Source organism: Palaemon carinicauda, chromosome 37 (genome assembly GCF_036898095.1).
Source record: "Palaemon carinicauda isolate YSFRI2023 chromosome 37, ASM3689809v2, whole genome shotgun sequence".
Taxonomy (NCBI): Eukaryota; Metazoa; Arthropoda; class Malacostraca; order Decapoda; family Palaemonidae; genus Palaemon; species Palaemon carinicauda.
The window spans coordinates 48,227,910-48,252,615 of record NC_090761.1 but is presented as its reverse complement, the minus strand read 5'-3'; the positions used below and the strand labels follow the sequence as shown (position 1 = coordinate 48,252,615).

The 24,706-nt window shown below is 45.2% G+C and overlaps 1 protein-coding gene across 1 annotated transcript in view; it reads right to left on the bottom strand.

Moving 5' to 3' along the window:
* Positions 1-24,706, bottom strand: part of LOC137629640 (ubiquitin thioesterase otubain-like) — a 95,054-nt gene that overhangs the window by 37,162 nt on the left and 33,186 nt on the right. The window contains exon 2 of the mRNA XM_068361158.1: positions 8,054-8,106. Within this exon, the coding sequence (XP_068217259.1) occupies positions 8,054-8,106 (53 nt within the window). The remainder of the gene's footprint in view (positions 1-8,053; positions 8,107-24,706) is intronic.

Below are 24,706 nucleotides of genomic sequence, written 5' to 3'. Positions count from 1 at the left end.
ACATATCAGGCTGAGGGCAAATAGTAGGTTCGGGGGTAGCCACTACAGGGGTAGGAAAAGGTAGGGGATCATGAGGTGAGGAAAAAAGTGAAGAGTGAGAAGAACTCCTCCTAACTCTGCCTCTCTCTAACTTAGTTGAATATTTCAAAAGACGGACAAAATCAAGTTCCGAAAGTCCGGCGCATTCCTCACATCGATTTTCTAACTGACAGGGCCTATCCCTACAGTCAGAACAAGCGGTGTGAGGATCTACCGAGGCCTTCGGAATACGCCTATTGCAAGACCTACATCGCCTATGGGTGGGGGCTTGCGAAATGTCAGACATCTTGAATCCAAAGAGTTAGCCAAGTGGGGTTCCAAAATCAAGCAAAAGATCGTTAACCGTTAATCAGGACTATATAAAAGCTATCTAAGCTAATATAAGAAGGTTTCCAGTAAAGCGACAGCCGAAATCTGAGAGAATACTTCACCAAAAGCCGTGAAAATACTCGAAGATCATAAGCGTATCCCAGAACGTCTTGCCGGAAGCACGACAGAGGAAAAATTGAGGAGGTGTCAACAAGAAGTACTATAGTACCTGGCCACAGGTGGCGCTGGTAAGTACACCCCCTTCTAGTATTGTGATAGCTGGCGTATCCCTCCATAGAATTCTGTCGGGCAACGGAGTTGACAGCTACATGATTATCGGGTAAGTTTAATATTGAAAATGGTATTTTTATTATAAAATAAATTTTTAAATATACTTACCTGGTAGTTACATATATAAAGCTTAAATCTTGCGTTTTGACGCATCACGACAGAAAATTCAAAATTTGCGGCAATCGCTGCCATGAGAGTAAGTGGTCATACATGATCGCCGTCACTCGGAAATTATCAGAACCATTCCCAACAATCTTCAGAAATTCCATGTCTCTGTTTTCAGAGGGGAGGAGGGAGGGTCCTCTTATATATGTAACTAACAGGTAAGTATATTTAAAAATTTATTTTATAATAAAAATACCATTTTTAAATATGTAACTTCCCTGGTAGTTACATATACTGTATACAGTATAGCTGATTGACACAATCGATGGTGGGTTGAAAACCTCATCCCATTGGAAAGTTCTTTTAATTATTAATATCTACAATTACTAGTACTAACAATCTGGTTCTTACCTGCTAAGGAAGCTGGCTTCATAATTACTCTCCCTCATTTCGCCTGCATTCCTTGAGAGACTCAGCGTCCACTCTGTGGGCTGTAAGTCTCTTGGGGCTGCCACAAGGTCCTCGACCTCTAGCGTGGCTAGACTACCACCCTTGCAAACCTGGCATAGCCAAGGATACTGAATCTGACCACCTACTCCAAAGTTTTTTTCTAAAAAATAATAAAAAAAAGTAATTTGAATTGCATCCCAGACTGTGTAAGGTTGCGATAACCTTCACAGACAACCTGAGAACACAAATACAAGAAAAAAGGCAAGGGTATAATAAAAGATTATAGGGTAGAGGCAGTAGACCCTTCTCCAACTACGATGCCAGAGGTAACATACGGACCCAGGGAACAGCAATCCTCATACTGGGTTTGTACATCTTTAAGATAATAGTCTGCGAAGACTGATTTACTTCGCCAAAACGTGGCCTCTAAAATAGACTTCATAGATTTATTATGCCTATAGGCCATAGAGGTAGCGACAGCTCTAACCTCATGCGGTTTCACCTTGATAATTGGGAAAATTCCTTCTTCACAATTCTGGTGAGTTTCTCTTATCAAGTCCTTGATGAAGAAAGCTAGTGCATTCTTAGATAATGGTAAAGACGGTTTTTTAACAGAACACCAGAGGTTGTCTGTTTGTCTTCTTAGACTCTTGGACACGTGCAGATAGAATTTAAGAGCTCCTACTGGACAAAAGCCTCTTTCTTTCTCTTAACCAACTAAGTGAGATAGTTCTGGGATATTAAAAGACCTAGGCCAAGGTCGAGAAGGATTCTCATTTTTTTGCGAGAAAGCCAAGCTGGAGGGAGCAAATAGCATTGTTTCCATTAAAGCCCACCTTCTTACTGATGGCTTGTAACTCCCCTTCCCTTTTTGCTGTAGCCAAAGCAACCAGGAAAAGTCTTTTTGGTAAGATCCTTCCAGGATGCCTTGTCCAAGGGTTCAAACCTACTTGTGGTTAAGAAGGCTAGAACTACATCCAAGTTCCAAGATGGGGTTGGATTGTCTTTCCTCTTAGTCGTCTCGAAAGATCTAATGAGATCAGAAATATCCTTATCACCTGACACGTCAATGTTACGGTGATGGAAGACGGAAGCTAGCATACTGCGGTAGCCCTTGATGGTAGAAACGGCTAGTTTCTCTTTAGTATGTAGGTATGATAAAAATCTGCTATATTGGCTATAGAGATACTGGTGGAGGAAAGCTTGTTATTCCTGCACCATCCTCTAAATATGTCCCACTTGGATTGGTAGACCCTGATAGTGGAAGTCCTTCTCGCTCTGGCGATAGCTCGAGCAGCCTCCCTTGAAAAACCTTTCGTTCTTGCCAGCTTTTTCGATAGTCAAAAGGCAGTCAGATTGAGAGCGAGGAGATTTTGGTGGTATCTCTCCAAATGAGGCTGTTTGAGTAGATCTCTCCGAATGAGTAATATTCTGGGAATATCTACAAGCCACTCCTTTATCTCTGGAAACCAAGGTCTCGTAAGCCAAAATGGAGCTATCAGAGTCATACGGACGTTGGGTGATTCCCTGAATTTCTTCAAGACTCTGTCCAGGGTCTTGAATGGAGGAAAAGCGTACACGTCTAGGTTCTCCCAATTCAGAAGAAAAGCGTCCACTGCGGCTGCTTCCTAGTCTTGAACTGGAGAGCAAAGTACCGGCAACCTCTTTGTCCTTTGTGTGGCGAAGAGGTCTATTGAGGGTTGACCCCACAACATCCAAAGGTTGGTGCACACCTCGTGATGTAGGGTCCACTCTATGGTTAGAACTTGTCTCTTTCTGCTGAGTAGATCCGCCCTGACGTTCTTCTACCCTTCTATGAAGTGAGTAATCAGGGTTATGTCTCTCGCTTCTGCCCAAAGGATTAGGTCTCTCCCATCTCGTAAAGTGAGATCGAATGAGTGCCTCCTTGCTTTTTGATATAAGCCAACGCAGTGTTGTTGTCTGAGTTGATCTGAACCACTCTTCCTCGGACTTCCTTCTGGAAATGAATGAGGGATAGGTGAATGGCCACTAGCTCTTTGAGATTTATGTGCCAATTCTTTTGTGATTTTGACCACAGACCCGATATTTCGGCCTTCCTAAGTGTTGCACCCCACCCCATGTCTGAGGCGTCGGAGTACAACACTAGGTCGGGGTTCTTTTGATACAGATCAAGCCCTTCTTGGAACCTGCTGATATTGTCCCACCATTCCAAGTGATTCCTGATTATTAAAGGGATCGGCATCCACTTTTCCAAATTCTGATTGTTCGTCCAAAAATTTGTCAGATGAAACTGCAGAGGACGTAGATGAAGTCTTTCCAGCGATATAAACTGTTCGATTGATGATAGGGTGCCTAGGAGACTCATCCAATCTCTCACCAAACATGATCTTAGGTCTAGGAATTGCCGTACTTTTGTTAGACAGTCTAGAATCTGCTTCGGGGTTGGAAAAGCCAGAAAAACTGCTGATTGAATCCTCATCCCCAAATAAATAATATTCAGTGAGGGTATTAGCTGAGATTTGGGAAGATTTAATATCAGACCCAACTGTTGAGTTAAGGCGATTGTCATTCGTAGAGACTCCAGACACTTTACTTGCGATTCCGCTCTGAGTAGCCAGTCGTCCAGATATAAAGAAATCCTTATTCCCTTTAGGTGAAGCCAGCGAGCCACGTTGGACATTACTCGGGTAAAAACGTAGGGAGCTGTGCTTAGTCCAAAACAGAGTGCTCTGAACTGATACGTGGTCTTGACGAACACGAACCTTAGAAACTTCCTGTGGTTGGGGTGTATTGGGATATGGAAATACGCATCCTGCAGATCCAATGACACCATCCAGTCTCCCTGTCTGGTGCCTGCAAGGACTGATGCTGAAATTTCCATGGCAAACTTTTCTTTGCCGATGAACTTGTTTAAAGGACTGACATCCAAAACAGGTCTCCAACCCCCTGAATTTTTTGGAACTAGGAACAGCCTGTTGTAAAACTATGGCTGATTTTGACAGCAAAAGGTTTACTTGCTCTTGAAGAGCTGCTCCCTTGTTCCCCGAGTGTGTTTTTGATAACTCCAAGGGAATCGACGACATGGGGGGAGAATTTAGAAAGGGGATCTTGTATCCCTTCTTGAGGACTTTGATCGTCCATGAATCCGCCCCCTTTTGGCTCCACTCCTGCCAAAATTGTGAGAGTCTGGCTCCCACCAGTCTCTGGAGACAACGTGTCTCACTTTCTAGATTTATTCTGTTGTCTTGGGAACCTGCGAGCTTGACCTCCGGCAGATTTTCTTTGAAGTCCCCTCGACGGGGCTCTCCCACGAAAGGGCTGACGAGTGGGAGGAGTCTCCTTTGGTTTCCCTGTCCAGGGTCTTGTTGATGAAAATCTAATTGGAAGAACTTTTTTAGCCGTTCTAGAGATTAGGTCCTGAGTAGCTTGTTGTGTCAGAGCAGCTGATAGATCCTTCACTAATTCCGGAGGGAAAAGATGATCCCCCAACGGAGCAAATAAAAGTTCAGATTTCTGAACAGAAGACAAACTTGTAGATAAGAAGGAACAAAGTGTGGCCCTTTTTTTAAGAATTCCTGCCGTAAAAACGGCGGAAAGTTCAATGGAACCATCTCTCACGGCCTTATCCATACAAGCTATCAAATGCATTTGAGCCTCATTCTTAGGATCTGTGGACTCTGCGAGAGCTCCTATAATCCAGTCCATAAGGCTGAAAACTTCTATTGTTCTAAATATCCCCTTCAGAAGATGGTCCATTTCAGAATTAACCCACATTACTTTAGATTTACCCATGACTGACCTGCGTGAGGGGTCAACAAGTCTGGAGAAGTCTCCTTGGGAAGAGGCAGGAACTCCCAAACCAAGAACTTCCCCAGTTGAATACCACAAACTAGATCTAGAGGCCAGATGAGTTGGGGGGAAGGAAAAATAGGGATTCCCTAAATCCTTCTTTTTGGCTGTCCATTGTTTGAGGGTAGAAAATGCTCTCTTAACAGATCGTGCTAGAACCATTTTCTTAAAAGAGGATGTTTTGTGAGGTCTGCCTTTCAAAAATTGAGATGGAGGGCTTTGAGGCATCGGTTGTATAAAATCTACTGGATATAGGCTAAAGATGATAAAACTTTCAGGAGTTTTTTAAAATCTGCCGAATGTAGCGAATCCTGAGATTCATTTTCTAAATCAGCTAAAGGAACATCGATTCCTCGATTTGAATGTTTAGGAGACAAAATCACGTCTTCCTGTTGGTTATTGTCTTCCAAAAATAATTCACCTTGTCCTGAAGGGATATCGTGAAGGATATCATCCAGTTGCGAAGAAGTATCTCGTTTATGTACAGTATCAGTATCGAGAACTTGTGAGGATACATCGTGATCACGTGCGTCCGGCAAGCGTTCCGCATGATGTATGTCAACAGCGTGAAGAGAGGAAGTGTTAGTTGCGTGTTCAGAAAATCGCGAAGTAGAGACAAAATTTGGTCCGTCTTGATGTGAGAACAAGTCCTGATTATATGAGTCTATCATGAGTCCAGAATGAGAATGCTGTATGTCTATCAGAGAAGTAACAGTCTGCTGCATGAGTCCCAAATGCCGTGCGTCTGTCACAAGCGGAGCGGGAGCGTCAGTATCGCTCGGTGCACAAGATGTAACTGTTTGTCTATTATGACGTGGGGACAAAACCTGACTACCTGCGTCTAGCATAAGACCAGGCTGATGCATACATCCGTGTTGCTGTGAGTTTTCAAAGTGATCAGATTGCCATGAGTTGTCTGACTGTAGTACTGTATGCCTCCCGCATGAACGGTATGCCGTGGGGGAGAGACCAGACTGCCTCATGCGTCTGCTCTGCCACTGTGAGGGAGTATTGCTGAGTATCGGATGTTCGATACTATCGGAAGACCATTTTCTTGGTCTATTGCTCCTTAGATTCTTTTTGGTGCAGTTTTTTTTAATCGGGAATCATAAACGTCAAACAGAGACGAAATAGACCTCTTTAATTCAGCCAAATCAGATACATGATGAGCGCCATGTGCACTAACTGAACGATGTATCAATTGCTGAGAGGTATCGTCAACTGTTGATACTTTTAGCGCGCCTTGTGCGCGATCTGAATCGTGTATCGATCGTTGTGATAGATTGTCAACAATATTAACGTTTGCTTCCAGAAGATTACCAGGTGAAAGAACTTGTGACATATCCCAATCTGGGGGAAGGGAAAGAGCGTGTACTGACGTAAAACGAGCACCTTCTTCATCCGACGGACTATGTGTCTTATGTAAATGTTTCGGTGCTGACACGTCATCTTCGTCCGAAAGAAACATCCGGTGAACACCAGTCACTGCAGGAGGGTTTATTAGGAGACATATGTCTCTTGAGTGGTCTAGAACGTAGTGGTTGACGCCAACCACGTCGCGGTTTTGCGTCATCTGACGAAGACGCATACATTTTAACCTCGTCTTTACTATGGTCTCAAGGAGCGATATGTACATCATTAACATGATCGCTCGAGGGGACGTCCGTTCGCAGATCAAAGTCTGCCATATCCTTTTGCCTTTCGACTTTCCTTCTCCCAGGGGTTGGGGGGGATGAAAGAGGTCCCGGGCTGGGATTATGATGGACACGAACAGACGCACCCTTCACTTCACTATCACTATTTATCATTTTGCTTTGTAAACCACACACTGCATTCCACATAACCTCTTTTTCTGTAGTTAGGGAACGAACTTGCTGCGCGCATAAGGCTGAAATCGCAGCCAATACATCCTTCAATGAAGGTTCACTTACCTCTGACACCGTAATGGGGTCTGGGACTACTGCAATAGGAATATTAGAATGAATATTGGCAGGTATATCACCATCAGAAGATCTATTCGAAAGAATACTAGATGCTCTAGACCTAATTCTATCCTTTTCCAGTCGCTTATTATAGCGCTCAAAAATATTCCAATCAGAATCAGACAAAGACTTGCATTCATTACATCTGTTATCATATGAACAAACCTGACCTCTGCAACCACTGCATATTGAATGCGGACCAACCGCAGCTCTAGGAATGTGTGTCTTGCATCCTCTAGCACACTTACGATAGTCAGCCATTTTGTCAACAACAAAAAAAACAGTCCATGTCTAAATCCAACAGTCTATTTACATCGATAGTGAAAAGTCAAAAGAATATTCCTAAACAGGCAGCGAAAGTCGTCAACAATAATCAAACAAAAGGTACTTCACCAAATTGTAGAAAAGTTAATTAACAGCGAAAAGAATTTCCTGAGGTGTTGATTCGATCAACGACAGAGAATTTCAGAAGATTGTTGGGAATGGTTCTGATAACCTCCGAGTGACGGCGCTCATGTATGACCACCTACTCTCATGGCGGCGATCGCCGCGAATTTTCAATTTCCTGTCATGATGCGTCGAAACACAAGATTTAAGCTTTATATATGTAACTACCAGGGAAGTTACATATTTAAAATACTTATTTTTGAAAAAAAAAATTGCATATTATGGATATAAATATCATTAAGGATGAATAAGTGATGTAAAATCAATTACAGTACACTTTTGTGACATTATACAATTTGAATACTGTACTTTACTAATTATTAAGAATCCTACAGTACAAAAATCTTTTCAAGTTACTGCTTGTTCACAACTAACCTAAAATCCTTAAGGTCATACTGTAGTTACAGAGCATATATTCAGAAGTACAGCATTCACAATAATCCCCTTTTCCTAATTAACCTCTAAACTCTTGACCAATGTGATTGAATATAATTCCTCCAAATTCTTAATTCCACAAAACTGCTTAAAGTTTTAACTGAAAACACCCAGTAAGTACTGTACTATTAGGTTTTGCCATTCAAAAAACTAAATACACATACCTCCTCAGCTATCTGCTTCTCTTGTGCCATGATGAGTTCATCTTGATTAACATCTGAAACAATAAATGCAGTTTTCAAAAAACAATTTTCAAAATAGAACTACATCATTTAATAACCCACATTTAAGGTACATACATACAAAACCTAAACAATTCAATTCCGAATGGTAAGAATGTCTGTTGGCTGGATAGCTGCATGCAATAACCACCCAATTCTGCATTGAAAAAGGTAAGAACACAATTTTTCGAGTAGTCTTGACAACAGAATTAAGAAATTTGGGGGTTACCGGGCAGAATATTTGATGAAAATCATGGGATTGTATTGAAAAATATGTTCCATTAAAAAAACCAATGTTCCACAAGCTCACCATTATTCAAGTCGACCAAATTGCAATTTTCAAGTCTATATAACACTCCGTAAAGACAAAACATGGTAAAGTATACAACATTACTCAACACTATGTTGAGGTAACTAACATCTGACTGACATGTCCCAAATTGCAAAGTTATGAATCTGTATACAGTAGATTCAAATATAGCAGGTACCAGGCATTTCACTTTACAGTAAGTTCTTGTGGGACTAATTCCTGTCAAATCTACTCCTCCCCTCCAATGAGATATTTACAAATATCACATTTTTACAGTCATATTTTTTTTTTAACTACTGCATACAGATCTGAGTTCTTTAATAGGAGTGTGATTTCCACAAAGCTTGAAACTTGGCTGTTAAAATTTATAACGAGGTCTTCTAGTCTGACAGTCTGTCTGGCCGTCTCCATCATGAATGGAGTTTGTTGGACAAACTCATTCAAGGCTGAAAGGTTGATGACTGGTCTTAAGCTTCCAGACGCCTTTTTTACAAGAAATAGATGACTGTACAAGCCCAAGGACCCCTCCAGGTCCTCCTGGAGAGCGTCCTTCTCCAGAATTTGATCACAAGGCCTGTTCCTTTGTGGATCCCCTTGCGTAGGAACTTGACATCGTCAGATGGAGCGTCAGAGGAGGGCGGTGTAACACGCTCTGAGTATGGAGACTGACCAAGGTTTGGCTCCGTGGAGTATCCACCTCTTTCATTTGCTCTGCAGGAATTCCCCCACCGGTCGACTGTTTAGAGGAATGCCCTCCCTACATGAAATCCATGTTTACCTCTCTTGCTACCTCTGCCCATCTTGGAGCCCCTAGGTCCAAAGGGCTGCTTGGGACCTTGTTGCTGCACTGCCTACTTCTGTGACTGTGAGCCCTTCTTGAAACCCTGGTACTTTGTCGGAGATGATCTCTACAGTGGTGGTACCAAGAGAAGTCATAGCCATATGCAAGAGGGAGTCTTGGCTTGTCTTCCTCCATCTGTCTCCCACTACCTCAATGTCCTCCATGTTAAAGAGGGAGGGGCCGTCCATTGAGGAGTTATGCAACTTCATCGCCTCTCTCCTGGGCACCTGCCTCTGGAATTTTGAGATGATAGCATTGCATCTTCTCAAAACCCTGTTGATCCCCTGTAAGGAACTTTAATGTCTGGGCACCGGAGAGGAGGAAGCCCAATATAGCCTCCCTCTTCTGAGAAGTGGAGAAATCTTGTTCTTCACAAGATATTCCAAAGATACCAACCAGTAATCAAGCCACAAAATATTGCAAAGCGCACTTTGTCATCCGCTCCATGTTAGCAGCATCCGCTGCATAGGAATTCACAGGAAAAGTCACCACCTTGTCCACGGATGTATTCTGGCATACTTTCAGAATAGCCGGATCTATAGGTAGTGGAGAAGGATCGTCATCAACTATCTCAAAATACTTCCTGGTACAAGAAATGACTTACAGAAAGACATGGTCTGCATCTTTCTGTTCCTAGGGGCAGATCTTTGAGCTGGCGGACGCACGCAGCATCCTGTCAGAATGTTCTGAACCATCGTCAAACGTTTCTTCCTCCGAGCTTGCACCCATAGCAGCCAAGAGAGGGTCTCGGTCATCAACTTTTAGCAGAGGAATGCGCCCTTGGAGGGAGGCCACTGTGCTCCAGTCTTACAGAGATGGTCGCAGACGCCGACAGAACTTCCCCTTGAACTGGTCACTCACATCTTGAGTGACAAATTTTGGGGATGGACTTATTGATCTTCTTTTCTCACAGGCGGATGTCGAAGTCCCCGACGAGGAGAACTCTCCTTCCTCTCTGCCTCCTTAGGCCCTGCACCTTCAGATGGAGCGGAAGAAGATGGAGGAGCCTCTGCTATGGCAGAGGAGGACACTGGCCGGTCTATCTCTATAGGAAACAGCCTACAGTTGTCTACATCAGACCTTACAAGATCTCGATCCTCTGCTGGTTCTTGGATGAACCGAATCCTCCAGCGAAGGAGTGGGTGCCCAATGAACCCGTTTCCTTGTTTGCAGGATGATAGGTATATCCCCAACTTCTACAATAGTATCTTGGTCAATGGTTGAGGCCTTGGTACTTAGATACTTCTGATACCTAGTGAATTTCAAAAGAAAATGAAGTCTGGGTACTGCAGGAGGGTGAACATGCCTAGCAGAACTGCTACACCTTGGGTCAGTAGGGCCACCACTGTCCTTGGAACATAGCTGAAGCTGGTAACCGGGTTCACCCTGGAGGGATCCCACGACAAGTAAACCCAAAGGAGTACTTGTCAACACCTGCCTACATTTTCCTGCCATAGCAGAATGAACGTTGGGGCGAGCAAGTGCAGAGTTCGAGATGGAAGGGATAAGCAACAGTCTCTTTCGTGCAAGACCTACCAAGTCTTGGGGGGGGGAAGATAGGAAATAACCCCTGGGGAGGCTATACGCTCCCACTGTGTAACCCAACTGCAAGACCTCAAGTAGCCTTTACTTGCACGTAGAACCCGTGAGTCCAAAGGAAGGCCACAGCTGACACAGCATCAGCGGAGAGACTCCCTTAAGTCGGCAGCCAACACCGCTTCGCTAGGGGCAGCAACGGACGGCCCCAGAGCATAAGGTTGTCCAGGAGTCAAATGGGCACCACTCGTACTCAACCAACTATCAGGGGAAGCTGACCGAGCAGAGTCAGTGTGGCTAGGTCGAGCCGATGGAGGCTGATGCCGAGGTTTCTTCCCTTTTGAGGATGAACTCGAAGGGGGAAGAATTTCTCTTTGCCTTCTTTTTCTGCCGCCTTCCAATCTTCAGCCACTGGGAGAGCGACCCCTCCCTACAAATACTGTAGACTCCTGTGTGCAAATGTGACCTCTACACACAGGTCAGAGACCACGAGGATCAGTCTCTAAGGCCAACATGAAGGTGACGCAACGGCACGCTTTGATGCCGGGACAAACCCGCATGGTTCTAAATCCACAAGCAGACACACTTGAAAAAGAAAAAGGAATGGAAAGTTTTAAGCTTTTAAGGCAGTTGGTTTTTAATCGTTTAAGGTTAAGAGGTTTTTTACGGGAGAGCAAGACGGTTTTTAATCGTTTAAGGTTAAGAGGTTTTTTACGGGAGAGCAAGATGCTGGTTTTTAATTGTTTAAGGTTAAGAGGTTTTTTTATGGGAGAGCAAGACGTTGGTTTTTAATCGTTTAAGGTCAAGAGGTTTTTTACGGGAGAGCAAGACACCATCTTTACTTTACCAAGCCGAAATAAAAAGCGACTTTCCGTTACTAGTGCAAGTATGAGCGAGATGGTTGGTCTACCCCCTCCCCCTTCCCCTTTCCATTACCTATTGGAGGGTAGCTACACCACGCAAAAAGCTTTACAGCTAGTTTCAGCTATCGCCAAAATATATAAACACTGTAAAGAGTGTAATGGTTTGTATATAGTGCCGGAACAACTAACATTCCAGGGTGCTGCCAAAGAAAATACCACCAACAGTAAAGCACCAATCATCACTCCTGGATCAACCATCGTCATGGTTGTCTGTAAATATATTCTAGGGAAAAATATTCACAGCTTTCCTAAGTGCATTTCCTAACATAGTAACAAGGTCAGTATATTTAATTTCAAGTTTCACCCACATATAATTTCTCAAATGTTTGGAAACTACAATAATCATGAATTTTAAAATGTTATTTTCCTTAGTAAAATAAATTTTTGAATATACTTACCCGATGATCATGTAGCTGTCAACTCTGTTGCCCGACAGAAATCTAAGGTCGGGATACGCCAGCGATCGCTATACAGGTGGGGGTGTACACAACAGCGCCATCTGTGAGCAGGTACTCAAGTACTTCTTGTCAACAAGAACTCAATTTTCTCCTCGGCCCACTGGGTCTCTATTGGGGAGGAAGGGAGGGTCCTTAAATTCATGATCATCGGGTAAGTATATTCAAAAATTTATTTTACTAAGGAAAATAACATTTTTCAATATTAATCTTACCCGATGATCATGTAGCTGATTCACACCCAGGGTGGTGGGTGGAGACCAGCATACATGTTAACATTAGAAGCTAAGTATCCCGTATCTTATTTTAGCAGTTATTCAAAATAACAAACATAAAATAAATAAGTACCTGGTAAGGAAGTCGACTTGAACCATTACTCTGCCTTTTTAAGTACGTCTTCCTTACTGAGCCTAGCGATCCTCTTAGGATGCTGAGCGACTCCTAGGTGCTGAAGTATGAAGGGCTGCAACCCATACTAAAGGACCTCATCACAACCTCTAATCTAGGCGCTTCTCAAGAAAGAATTTGACCACCCGCCAAATCAACCAGGATGCGGAAGGCTTCTTAGCCTTCCGGACAACCCAAAAATATTTCAAGAGAAAGATTAAAAAGGTTCTGGAATTAGGGAATTGTAGTGGTGGAGCCCCCACTACTACTGCACTCGTTGCTACGAATGGTCCCAGAGTGTAGCAGTTCTCGTAAAGAGACTGGACATTCTTAAGATAAAAGACGCGAACACTGATTAGCTTTTCCAAAAGGTTGCGTCGAATATATTTTGCAGAGATCTATTTTGTTTAAAGGTCACGGAAGTTGTGACAGCTCTAACTTCGTGTGTCCTTACCTTCAGCCAAGCTTGGTCTTCCTCATTCAGAAGGGAATGAGCTTCTCGTATTAACAGTCTGAAAATAAAGAATTCTCTGACATAGGCAAAGATGAATTCTTAACTGAACACCATAAAGCTTCAGACGGGCCTCGTAAAGGTTTTTAAAATAGAACTTAAGAGCTCTTACAGGACATAATACTCTTTCTAGTTCATTTCCAACCATACGATAAGTTTGGAATAACGAACGATATTGGTCAAGGCCGAGAAGGCAGCTCGTGTTTGGCTAGAAAACCAAGATGTAGAACATGTAGCCGTTTCGGATGAAAAATGTTATTTTTATTAATAAAATAAATTTTTGAATATACTTACCCGATAATCATGTAGCTGTCAACTCCGTTGCCCGACAGAATTCTATGGAGGGATACGCCAGCTATCACAATACTAGAAGGGGGTGTATTTACCAGCGCCACCTGTGGCCAGGTACTCAAGTACTTCTTGTTGACACCTCCTCAATTATTCCTCGGTCCACTGGTTCTCTATGGGGAGGAAGGGAGGGTCGATTAAATCATGATTATCGGGTAAGTATATTCAAAAATTATTTTATTAATAAAAATAACATTTTTCAATATTAAACTTACCCGATAATCATGTAGCTGATTCACACCCAGGGGGGTGGGTGAAAAACCAGTGTACAAGACTAAAGGATAGCTAAGTATCCCGTATTTCATATAATCAGTTATCCACAATAACAATGAAATAATAAGTACCTGGTAAGGAAGTCGACTTGAACCGTTACTCTGCCTTTAATAAGATCGTCTTCCTTACTGAGCGCAGCGTTCCTCTTGGGAGGCTGAATCAACTCAAAGGTGCTAAAGTATACAGGGCTGCAACCCATACTAAAGGACCTCATCACAACCTTTAACCTTGGCGCTTCTCAAGAAAGAATTGACCACCCGCCAAATCAACAAGGATGTGGAAGGCTTCTTAGCCGACCGTACAACCCATAAAAAGTATTCAAGAGAAAGGTTAAAAAGTTATGGGATTATGGGAATGTAGTGGCTGAGCCCTCGCCTACTACTGCATTCGTTGCTACGAATGGACCCAGGGTGTAGCAGTACTCGTAAAGAGACTGGACATCTTTGAGATAGAATGATGCGAACACTGACTTGCTTCTCCAATAGGTTGCATCCATAACACTCTGCAGAGAACGGTTCTGTTTGAAGGCCACTGAAGTAGCCACAGCTCTCACTTCATGTGTCCTTACCTTCAGCAAAGCAAGGTCTTCTTCCTTCAGATGAGAATTTGCTTCTCTAATCAGAAGCCTGATGTAGTAAGAAACTGAGTTCTTAGACATTGGTAGAGAAGGCTTCTTGATAGCACACCATAAGGCTTCTGATTGTCCTCGTAATGGTTTTGACCTTCTTAGATAGTACTTAAGAGCTCTAACTGGGCAAAGTACTCTCTCCAGTTCGTTCCCCACCATGTTGGACAGGCTTGGGATCTCGAACGACTTAGGCCAAGGACGGGAAGGAAGCTCGTTTTTAGCCAAAAAACCGAGCTGCAAGGAACATGTAGCCGTTTCAGATGTGAAACCTATGTTCCTGCTGAAGGCGTGGATCTCACTTACTCTTTTACCTGTTGCTAAGCACACGAGGAAAAGAGTTTTTAATGTGAGGTCCTTAAAAGAGGCTGATTGGAGCGGTTCAAATCCTGATGACATTAGGAACCTTAGGACCACGTTTAGATTCCAGCCTGGAGTGGACAACCGACGTTCCTTTGAGGTCTCAAAAGACCTAAGGAGGTCCTGTAGATCTTTGTTGGAGGAAAGATCCTAGCCTCTGTGGCGGAAAACCGCTGCCAACATACTTCTGTAACCCTTGATCGTAGGAGCTGATAGGGATCTTACGTTCCTTAGATGTAACAGGAAGTCAGCAATCTGGGTTACAGTGGTACTGGTTGAGGAAACTGCATTGGCCTTGCACCAGCTTCGGAAGACTTCCCATTAAGACTGATAGACTCTGAGAGTGGATGTCGTCCTTGCTCTGGCAATCGCTCTGGCTGCCTCCTTCGAAAAGCCTCTAGCTCTTGAGAGTCTTTCGATAGTCTGAAGGCAGTCAGACGAAGAGCGTGGAGGTTTGGGTGTACCTTCTTTACGTGAGGTTGACGCAGAAGGTCCACTCTAGGAGGAAGAGTCCTGGGAACGTCGACCAGCCATTGCAGTACCTCGGTGAACCATTCTCTCGCGGGCCAGAGGGGAGCAACCAACGTCAGCCGTGTCCCTTTGTGAGAGGCGAACTTCTGAAGTACCCTGTTGACAATCTTGAACGGCGGGAATGCATACAGGTCGAGATGGGACCAATCCAGCAGAAAGGCATCCACGCGAACTGCTGCTGGGTCTGGAATCGGAGAACAATACAAGAGGAGCCTCTTGGTCATCGAGGTAGCGAATAGATCTATGGTTGGCTGACCCCACAGGGCCCAAAGTCTGCTGCAAACATTCTTGTGAAGGGTCCACTCTGTGGGGAAGACCTGACCCTTCCGGCTGAGGCGATCTGCCATGACATTCATATCGCCCTGAATGAGCCTCGTTACCAGCGTGAGCTTTCGATCTTTTGACCAAATGAGGAGGTCCCTTGCGATCTCGAACAACTTCCTCGAATGAGTCCCTCCCTGCTTGGAGATGTAAGCCAAGGCTGTGGTGTAGTCGGAGTTCACCTCCACCACCTTGTTAAGCTGGAGGGACTTGAAGTTTATCAAGGCCAGATGAACTGCCAACAACTCCTTGCAATAGATGTGAAGTGTCCTTTGCTCCTGATTCCATGTTCCCGAGCATTCCTGTCCGTCCAGTGTCGCACCCCAGCCCGTGTCCGATGCGTCCGAGAAGAGACGGTGGTCGGGGGTCTGAACAGCCAATGGTAGACCTTCCTTGAGAAGAATGCTGTTCTTCCACCACGTTAGAGTAGACCTCATCTCTTCGGAAACAGGAACTGAGCCCGTCTCTAGCGTCATGTCCTTTATCCAGTGAGCAGCTAGATGATACTGAAGGGGGCGGAGGTGGAGTCTCCCTAACTCGATGAACAGGGCCAGCGATGAAAGTGTCCCTGTTAGACTCATCCACTGCCTGACTGAGCATCGGTTCCTTCTCAGCATGCTCTGGATGCATTCTAGGGCTTGGAAGATCCTTGGGGCCGACGGACAAGTCCGAAAAGCTCGACTCTGAAGATCCATACCCAAGGAGACAATGGTCTGGGATGGAACGAGCTGAGACTCCTCAAAATTGACCAGGAGGCCCAGTTCCTTGGTCAGATCCATAGTCCATTTGAAAATCTCCAGACAGCGACGACTTGTGGAAGCTCTTAAAAGCCAGTCGTCTGACGGAGCCGGACACAAGATCATGATACTGCTGCACAGTCTGTAAACTGTCAATCATGGGCAAGCGAGGAAGTACAGTGACAACCCGAATCTGTCTAGACTGTCTGGGTCGTACAGACAACTCCTTAACGGGTTGCTGAGGTTGCCGCACTGCGTCACAACAAGTCCCTTCTGTTGGTTGTTGAACGTCTTCCCCGTGACACATTGACTCCGTAAACAAAAAATCCTCTAACAAGGACTAAGCTTGGACTGCATGTCATGCAACACAGCTCAAGGTCTATGGGAGCAGGTGTGGTAACAGACGGGATTAGCGGCTGAAGTGGAACCATTACCTTCCCTGTAAGCATGTTATGCTTAAATAAAAGTCCATAAGAGGTTATGCAGCTAAAGGCTCCCTCCAAATGACAGAGTCCTCAAGGGAATATCAGAAGGAGGGAGAAAAGAACTTTCTCATCTACAGGGACCTTATCCTAGAAAAGCTAAGTTCTCTGAGTGAGGGTTCACTGGTGCAAAAGCAGCAGACTAGAAGGCAACGTTATGAAACTGCTTGACAGTCTAGTGAGTTGGCAACAACCCAAGATGTGTTGAGAAGCATGCGGTAAGGTATGCAGAGCATGATGTATGCAGAGTATGCTGTTTGCAGAGCATGCTGTATGTAGAGCATGTTGTATGCAGAGCATGCTGAATGCAGAGCATGCTGTATGCAGAGCATGTTGTATGCAGAGCATGCTGAATGCAGAGCATGCTGTATGCTGAGCATGTAGTAAGCAGAGCCTGCTGTAAGCAGAGCCTGCTGTAAGGAAAGCAGAGCGTGTGCATGGCGTTAAACATTTCTCAGAAATTCCATGACCAGTGCTAGAGTGCTTTATGCATGCTTGCATGGGGTTTAAACCATGGTATGAAAATGGAGGTAAGGTATGCTGAACAGCAGAGTCAGAACGAGCTGGAACAACAATAGTTGTGGTTTCCTCTTCAAGACTCCGATGAGGGAACACCTGAGGCTCAGTCTGCAAAGGCTGAATAAAAGACAAGCAGAAGGAAGGCGCATGGGTGGAGGAGGCTGACTCCTAGCATGAGTGGTTGAACCCAAGGGTTGCGCTTGCTGAGCGGTTGGCGGAAGCGGAGTAGCAAGTTCCAGTTCCTGTGGTGTGAGCGGAGCGCGATGAGGAAGAGGCTGCGCAGAACAAGGTAAATGTCTCGCAAGCTGAGGCTCCTGAGGCGCAAGGCTAAGGTGTTGTGGTGCTTGCCTTGTGGAGGGTTGAGCTCGCTGCAGCGAGAGCTGAGGAGACTGACTCATGGACGGGAGAGGTTGTTGTACCTCAACCGAGTGTTGCATCACTGGTGGAGCAGCAAGTGGAGGCGGAGGAAGAGAGGTATAATCCTCCTGATCCCAATGTAAAGGTTGCCTTAAGGAAGGCGGAGGCTGAACACCACAGGGAACAGCAAACTCAGCACGTGGCTCAACATCGTACGCCTGGCAGGTGGAACTGCTGGCAGGTGGTACTGCGATCAGGCGGAGCGAGTGTAGGTGGAGGGAGTGTAGGCGGAGGCGGAGGAGCAACACTCTCAGCCCGACACTCACGCATCAAGTCCGAAAGCTGTGCTTGCAAGGACTGTAGTAGAGTCCACAACATCGTACGCCTGGCAGATGGTACTGCGATCAGGCGGAGCGAGTGTAGGTGGAGGGAGTGTAGGCGGAGGCGGAGGAGCAACACTCTCAGCCCGACACTCACGCATCAAGTCCGAAAGCTGTGCTTGCATGGACTGTAGTAGAGTTCACAACATCGTACGCCTGGCAGGAGGTACTGTGATCAGGCGGAGCGATCATAGGCGGGGGGGAGTGTAGGCGGAGGCGGAGGCGCAACACTCTCAGCCCGACACTCACGCATCAAGACCGAAAGTTGTGACTGTATGGACTGCAGTAGAGTTAACTTGGGGTCGGCAGACACTAAGTTCTGCTGAGGTAAAGCCTTAACAGCAGAGATCTGTTGTGGCAGAACCTTACTCCTCTTAGGCGGAGTGTAATCAACTGATGACTGAGGAGAGTCAGAGCTAACCCAATGACTGCATTCGGGTTGTGAACTTTAACTTCGTACGTCTGGCATAGGTCTGGACTTAACGTTTAAGAGGTCTTGAGACCTGAGACCAGCGTTACTCTGCCTTTATTTTCTCCCCTAATCTCTTCTGCAGACGAGCAAAATAAGGGCTCAATCGTCTGCGGGTGGGAGTGACGGTCTCGGTAAGACACGCCCACAACCACCGAGAATACTTCTGTGCGCCGATCAAGGCCTGCTGAACCCTTATGCCCTTCGACATTGCTTCTCCCCTGGGCTTGGGAGCTTGCAAGAGGTCCCGGACTGGGAGGACGACTGGCGCGCACAAAAGTACCCTCACGCACTAATCACTTATCACTTTGATTTCTGTTTGCACTTATTTCACTGAACTCGAAACTTTAAGTGGTTTGTACCTGAAATACGCAATTCTATCCTTTCTCAAAGTTAGTAATTGCGAAAACAGAATTACAATGTAACAGAAAAATCTAATGAAAGATAATTCAGTGGTTGGAAAGAGACTAAACACTAGATCACTCTAGAAACGTTTAGTTTCTTCCCCTAAAGAGACTAGGGAGAAGAGCAAAAACGATAACGACGTTACTCGTACGCCTGGCAGGCTAGAATGAAACGTTTATCCTCTTTCTCCCTCCGTCTCTATCTCTCTCTCTCTCTCTCTCTCTTGACTTAGAACCTGAGAGAAGAGCCCAATCATATATATCGTTAAAACATATTATTGTTAAAGGAAAAAAACTGAAAAGTTCCTTTATTAGGATCAAAACCATTAAGTTAAGAAAGAATGAACAAAACGCTAGACACGGTTACTCTTACTGCAACGTGAAACCGTGAACATTCTTTCTCTATCGTAACGATAGAGTGCAAGTTGAACGTTCTGAACGTCAACAACTGCAGAGACAAAACAAAACGTTAGTTCAACTTTGAAAACAGTACGAGACTGTCAAAGAAAATCTTTCAAACTCTGTGGCGGAAATAGCATAATATGTTAACAGGTAAAACCGAAATGACGGGCTCAAAGTTTATTAACTTCGGTAAAAGACCGCCTACTATTAGGAAGGTCGAATATAAACAAATATAAAAATTAATTTTAATGAGTTTATAATAAAAGGAAGTTAATCGAAGAGGCCTATAAGAGGCGGAGAGATATAAAATAAATCTATAACTTTTGTTAAGCAAAATTAAGAAAGAGAGTCTATACTCTCTTAGACACCAACACTTCCGTCTAAGGGAAGGGCCGGCCATTGAAAGGTGAACGAGAGTTCATACTCTCTCGTCACCATAATTAATCAAATTAATTCCAAAAGCTAACTAAGCTAATATAGAAGTTTCCAGTAAAGCGACAGCCGAAATCAAAGAGAAATACTTCACCAAAGTCGTGAAAATACTCCAAGAACATAAGCGTATCCCAGAACGTCTTGCCGGAAGCACGACAGAGGAATAATTGAGGAGGTGTCAACAAGAAGTACTTGAGTACCTGGCCACAGGTGGCGCTGGTAAATACACCCCCTTCTAGTATTGTGATAGCTGGCGTATCCCTCCATAGAATTCTGTCGGGCAACGGAGTTGACAGCTACATGATTATCGGGTAAGTTTAATATTGAAAATCCGATGTTCTTGCTGAAGGCATGAATCTCACTGACTCTTTTAGCTGTGGTTAAGCATATCAGGAAAAGAGTCTTAAAGGTGAGATCTTTCAGGGAGGCTGATTGAAGTGGTTCGAACCTGTCTAACATAAGGAATCTTAGAACCACGTCTAAATTCCAACCAGGTGTAACCAAACGACGCTCCTTCGTGGTCTCAAAAGACTTAAGGAGGTCCTGTAGATCTTAATTGTTGGAAAGATCTAAGCCTCTGTGACGGAAGACTGATGCCAACATGCTTCTGTAACCCTTGAAAGTGGGAGCTGAAAGAGATCGCTCTTTCCTCAGATATAAGAGGAAGTCAGCTATTTGAGTTACAGAGGTACTGGTCGAGGATACGGATACTGACTTGCACCAGTTTAGGAAGATTTCCCACTTCGATTGGTAGACTCTAAGGGTGGATGTTCTCCTTGCTCTAACAATCGCTCTGGTTGCCTCCTTCGAAAAACCTCTAGTTCTCGAGAGTCTTTCGATACTCTGAAGGCAGTGAGACGAAGAGCGTGGAGGCCTTGGAGTACCTTCTTACGCGTGGCAGACGTAGCAGGTCCACCCTTAGGGGAAGAGTTCTGGGAACGTCTACTAGCCATCGAAGTACCTCGGTAAGTTATTCTCTCGCGGGCCAGAGGGAAGCAACTAGTGTCAACTTTGTCCCATCGTGAGAGGCGAACTTCTGCAGTACCTTGTTGACAATCTAGAACGGAGGGAATGCATATAGATCTAGATGAGACTAATCTAGTAGAAAGGCATCTAAAAGAACCACTGCTGGGTCCGGGATAGGTGAGCAAAGTATTGAGAGCCTCTTGGACATCGAGGTTGCGAAGAGATCTATGGTTGGCTGGCCCCAGGTGACCCAAAGTCTCTTGCATACATCTCTGTGGAGGGTCCAATATGTTGGAATTATTGTCCCTTCCTACTGAGACAATCTGCTAAGACATTCAAGTTGCCTTGGAAGAAACTTGTTACTAGTGAAAAGTCTAGACCTGTTGAACAGGAGAGGAGGTCACTAGCGAACTTGCACCATGTCAGAGAGTAGGTCCCTCCTTGCTAGGAGATGAACATCAAAGCAGGGAGTTGTCCGTGTTGACCTCCACTACTTGTCTTGAAGGAGAGACCTGAAGCTTTTCCAGGTCAGACGTACTGCCAGAAGCTTCTTGCAGTTAAAATGCATTGTCCTTTGACTCGAGTTCCATAATCCCGAGCATTCCCTACCGCCTAAGGTCGCACCCCAGCCTACGTCCGATGCGTCTGAGAAGAGAACGTGGTTGGGAGTCTGAACAGTCAGGGGAAGACCCTATAAAAGGTTGATAAAGTCCTTTCATCAGGTTAGACCAGACTTATCTTCCGGAAACCGGGATCGAGACCGCTTCTAGCGTCTTGTCCTTTTCCAGTGAAGAGCTAGATGAAACCGAAGAGGACGGAGGTGTAGTCTTCCAAGTGACACCAATTGAACCACGGATGACAGTGTCCTAACCAGACTCATCCACAGCCTGACAGGGCCGTATTCCTTCTTCAGCATCTTCTGGATGGATAGCAGGGCTGGGGGTTGATCGTCTTGTTCAGCCATGTCCTCATCAGAGGGTTCCTCATCCGAAACTGATGAGGAAACGGCAACGGAGTGGGCAACGTCTGACTCGCTGAATCCGGTCGCACTGGTGGATGCGTGACGGAGCCGGACACAAGATCATGGTACTGCTGCACAGTCTGTGAACTGTCAACCATGGGGATGCGAGGAAGTACAGCGACAACCCGAAACTGTCTAGACTGTCTGGGTAGTGCAGACAACCCCTTATCGGGTTGCTGAGGTTGCCGCACTGCGTCACAACAAGTCACCTCTGCTGGTTGTTGAACGTCTTCCCAGTGACACACTGAACGTCCACAACCACCTCCGAGAGTAGCTTAACGTCAACGTGCGACTGGCAACCCACACTGGGTCGCACCGGTGGAGGAACCATCTCAACTGGCGGACGTGAGTAGGATACCTCAGCGTCAACAGGGCGTACAACCAACCGGTAGGAAGGTCGTTGGCAAGAAGGTTCTTCTCCGTAAAAAATCCTCTATCAAGGACTAAACTTGGACTGCATGTCTTGCAACAAAGCCCAAGGTCTATGGGAGCAGGTGTGGCAACAGACGGGGTTAGCGACTGAAGCGGAACCATTTACCCTCCCTGGAAGCATGTTATGCTTTAATTAAAGTCCATAGGAGGCTAAGCAGCTTAAGGCTCCTCTCCAAATGACAGAGTCCTCAAGGGAATATCAGAAGGAGGGAGAACAGCACTTTCTCATCTACAGGAACCATGTCCGAGAAAAGCTAGGTTATCTCAGTGAGGGTTTCACTGGTGCAAAAGCAGCAGACCAGAAGGCAACGTTATGAAACTGCTTGACAGTCTGTGAACTGTCAAAAACTGAACTGTCAACCACAACAGGAGCGTGAGGACATACAGCACTGGTGTATTAGTAGCAGACCAGAAGGCAACGTCATGTAACTGTTTGACAGTCTGTGAGTTGGCAACAACCAAAGTTGTGTGGGGAAGCCTCAACTCCTGACTGACTAGTTTGCTGCGGGCGAGTGGCGGTAACCACAGTGTGTTGCGGAGGCTGACACACCGTGTCAAAACACGGCAGCTTGTGGTAGCTCACGCACGGCAACGGAGTGCTCCGTGTGTCTGTGGGAGTCATCATACATCTGGCAGGGTTGACTGTGCATGGGTGGAGGAGCTCTCACAACAAGAGTGTGGGAGCAGGAAGCCATGCCGGGCGCACAACCGTGGTAGGTGTAGGCCCACGGGTGCATCGTCAACCTTCTCCGCAGTCGGAGTGTGGGAGCTGGCAACAACAAAAGCGGAGTGTTGGTGCGTGGGAGGGACTGCCGTGGGTTGCGGAGCATGCCGTATGGGATGCGGAGCATGCCGCATGGGTTGCGGAGCATGCCGCATTGTGTCAAAACACGGCAGCTCTACAGCACCTTCCCACTGCTGATGCGGTAGCTCACGCATGTCAATGGAGGGTGCAGCATAAACATGCGTCTGGCAGGGTCGACTGCGCATCGGAGGTGGAGCTCTCACAGGTGGAGTGTGGGAGCAGGCAGCCGCAGTATCTGCTGAGCGCACAACCGTGGCAGGTTGTAGATTAACAGGTGTATTGTCAACCTTCCAGCACGATACTCCTGCATGAAGGAGCAAGCCGAGACTGTATAGTCTGCAGCATGGACCACTAGGGTCTATGAAAGACGGCAACAAACGGAGCTACTGTCCGTTGTGACTGAGGGTCTAAAACAGCTGGTGCGGCAACAGACGGAGTTACTGCCTGTTGCGGTACCACCTTGCCTCTCTTGGGAGGTGTGCAGTCGTCGGATGACTGGAGCGAGTCCGAACTGACCCAGTGGCTACACCTAGGCCGTTGGACTTGCGCGGAAGGGACCGACTTGCACTTAAAAGCTGCAAGATTTGGTCCATGGTTTCTGCGAGAAACCTCTTCCGCAGACGAGGAATAAATGGGCTCTCTCGTCTTTGTGTGGGTGGGGTGATCACGTCGGCAACGTGTGTAGATACACCCGAAACCACGGAGGGAAACGTCTGTTCGTCGATCAAGACCTGTGGAACCCAAAAGTCCTTCGACATTACTTCTCCCCTGGGCTTGGGAGCTTGTAAGAGGTATCGGACTAGGTGAACAACTGGCACGAACAGACGAACCCTCGAACGCAACACTGTAACACTTTGCGCATATCACTTTATCACTTTTGATTTTCTGTTTGCACTTATTTCACTGAACTCGAAACTTTAAGTGATTTGTACCTGAAACACGCAATCCTATCCTTCATTAAAAGGTAGTAATTGCGAAAACAGTTTTACAATGTAACAGAAAAACATAATGAAAGATAAAGAATTCAGTGGCTGGAAAAGAGACTAAACACTAGATCAAATAAACTACGTTAAAAATCTCTCCCCGCTTAAAGCCTGGGAACAAGAATAAAACTCTAGAAACGTTTTACCTTCTTCCCCTATAGCGACTAGGGAGAAGAGTAAAAAACGAGAACAACGTTACCCGCTTGAACGAAACGTTTATTCTCCTCTCTCTCCTTCCGTCTCGATCTCTCTCTCTCTCTCTCTCTCTTGACTTAGAACCTGAGAGATGAGCCCAATTATATATCGTTAAAACATATTAGTTGTTAAAGGAAAAAAACTGAAAGGTTTCCCAAATAAAAAGTTCCTTTATTAGAATTAAAACCATTTAAGCTAAGAAAGAATGAACGAAACGCTAGAATCGGTTTACTCTTACTGCAACGTGAAACCGTGAAATACTCTCTCTCTATCGTAACGATAGAGCGCATGTTGAACGTTCTGAACGTCAACAACTGCGGAGACTAAACTAAACGTTAGTTCATCTTTGAAAACAGTACGAGACTATCAAAGAAATTCTTTCAAAAACATTAAAATTAAAATAGCATAAATTCTTAAAAGGAAATACGATATGACGGGCTCAATGTTAATTAACTTCGGTTCCAAGTAAGGACCGCCTACTATTAGGAAAGGTCGCATATAAACAAACATAAAAATTAATTTTTATAAGTTTATAATAAATGGAAAGTTAATCGAAGAGGCCTATAAATGGCGGAGAGATATAAAATAAAT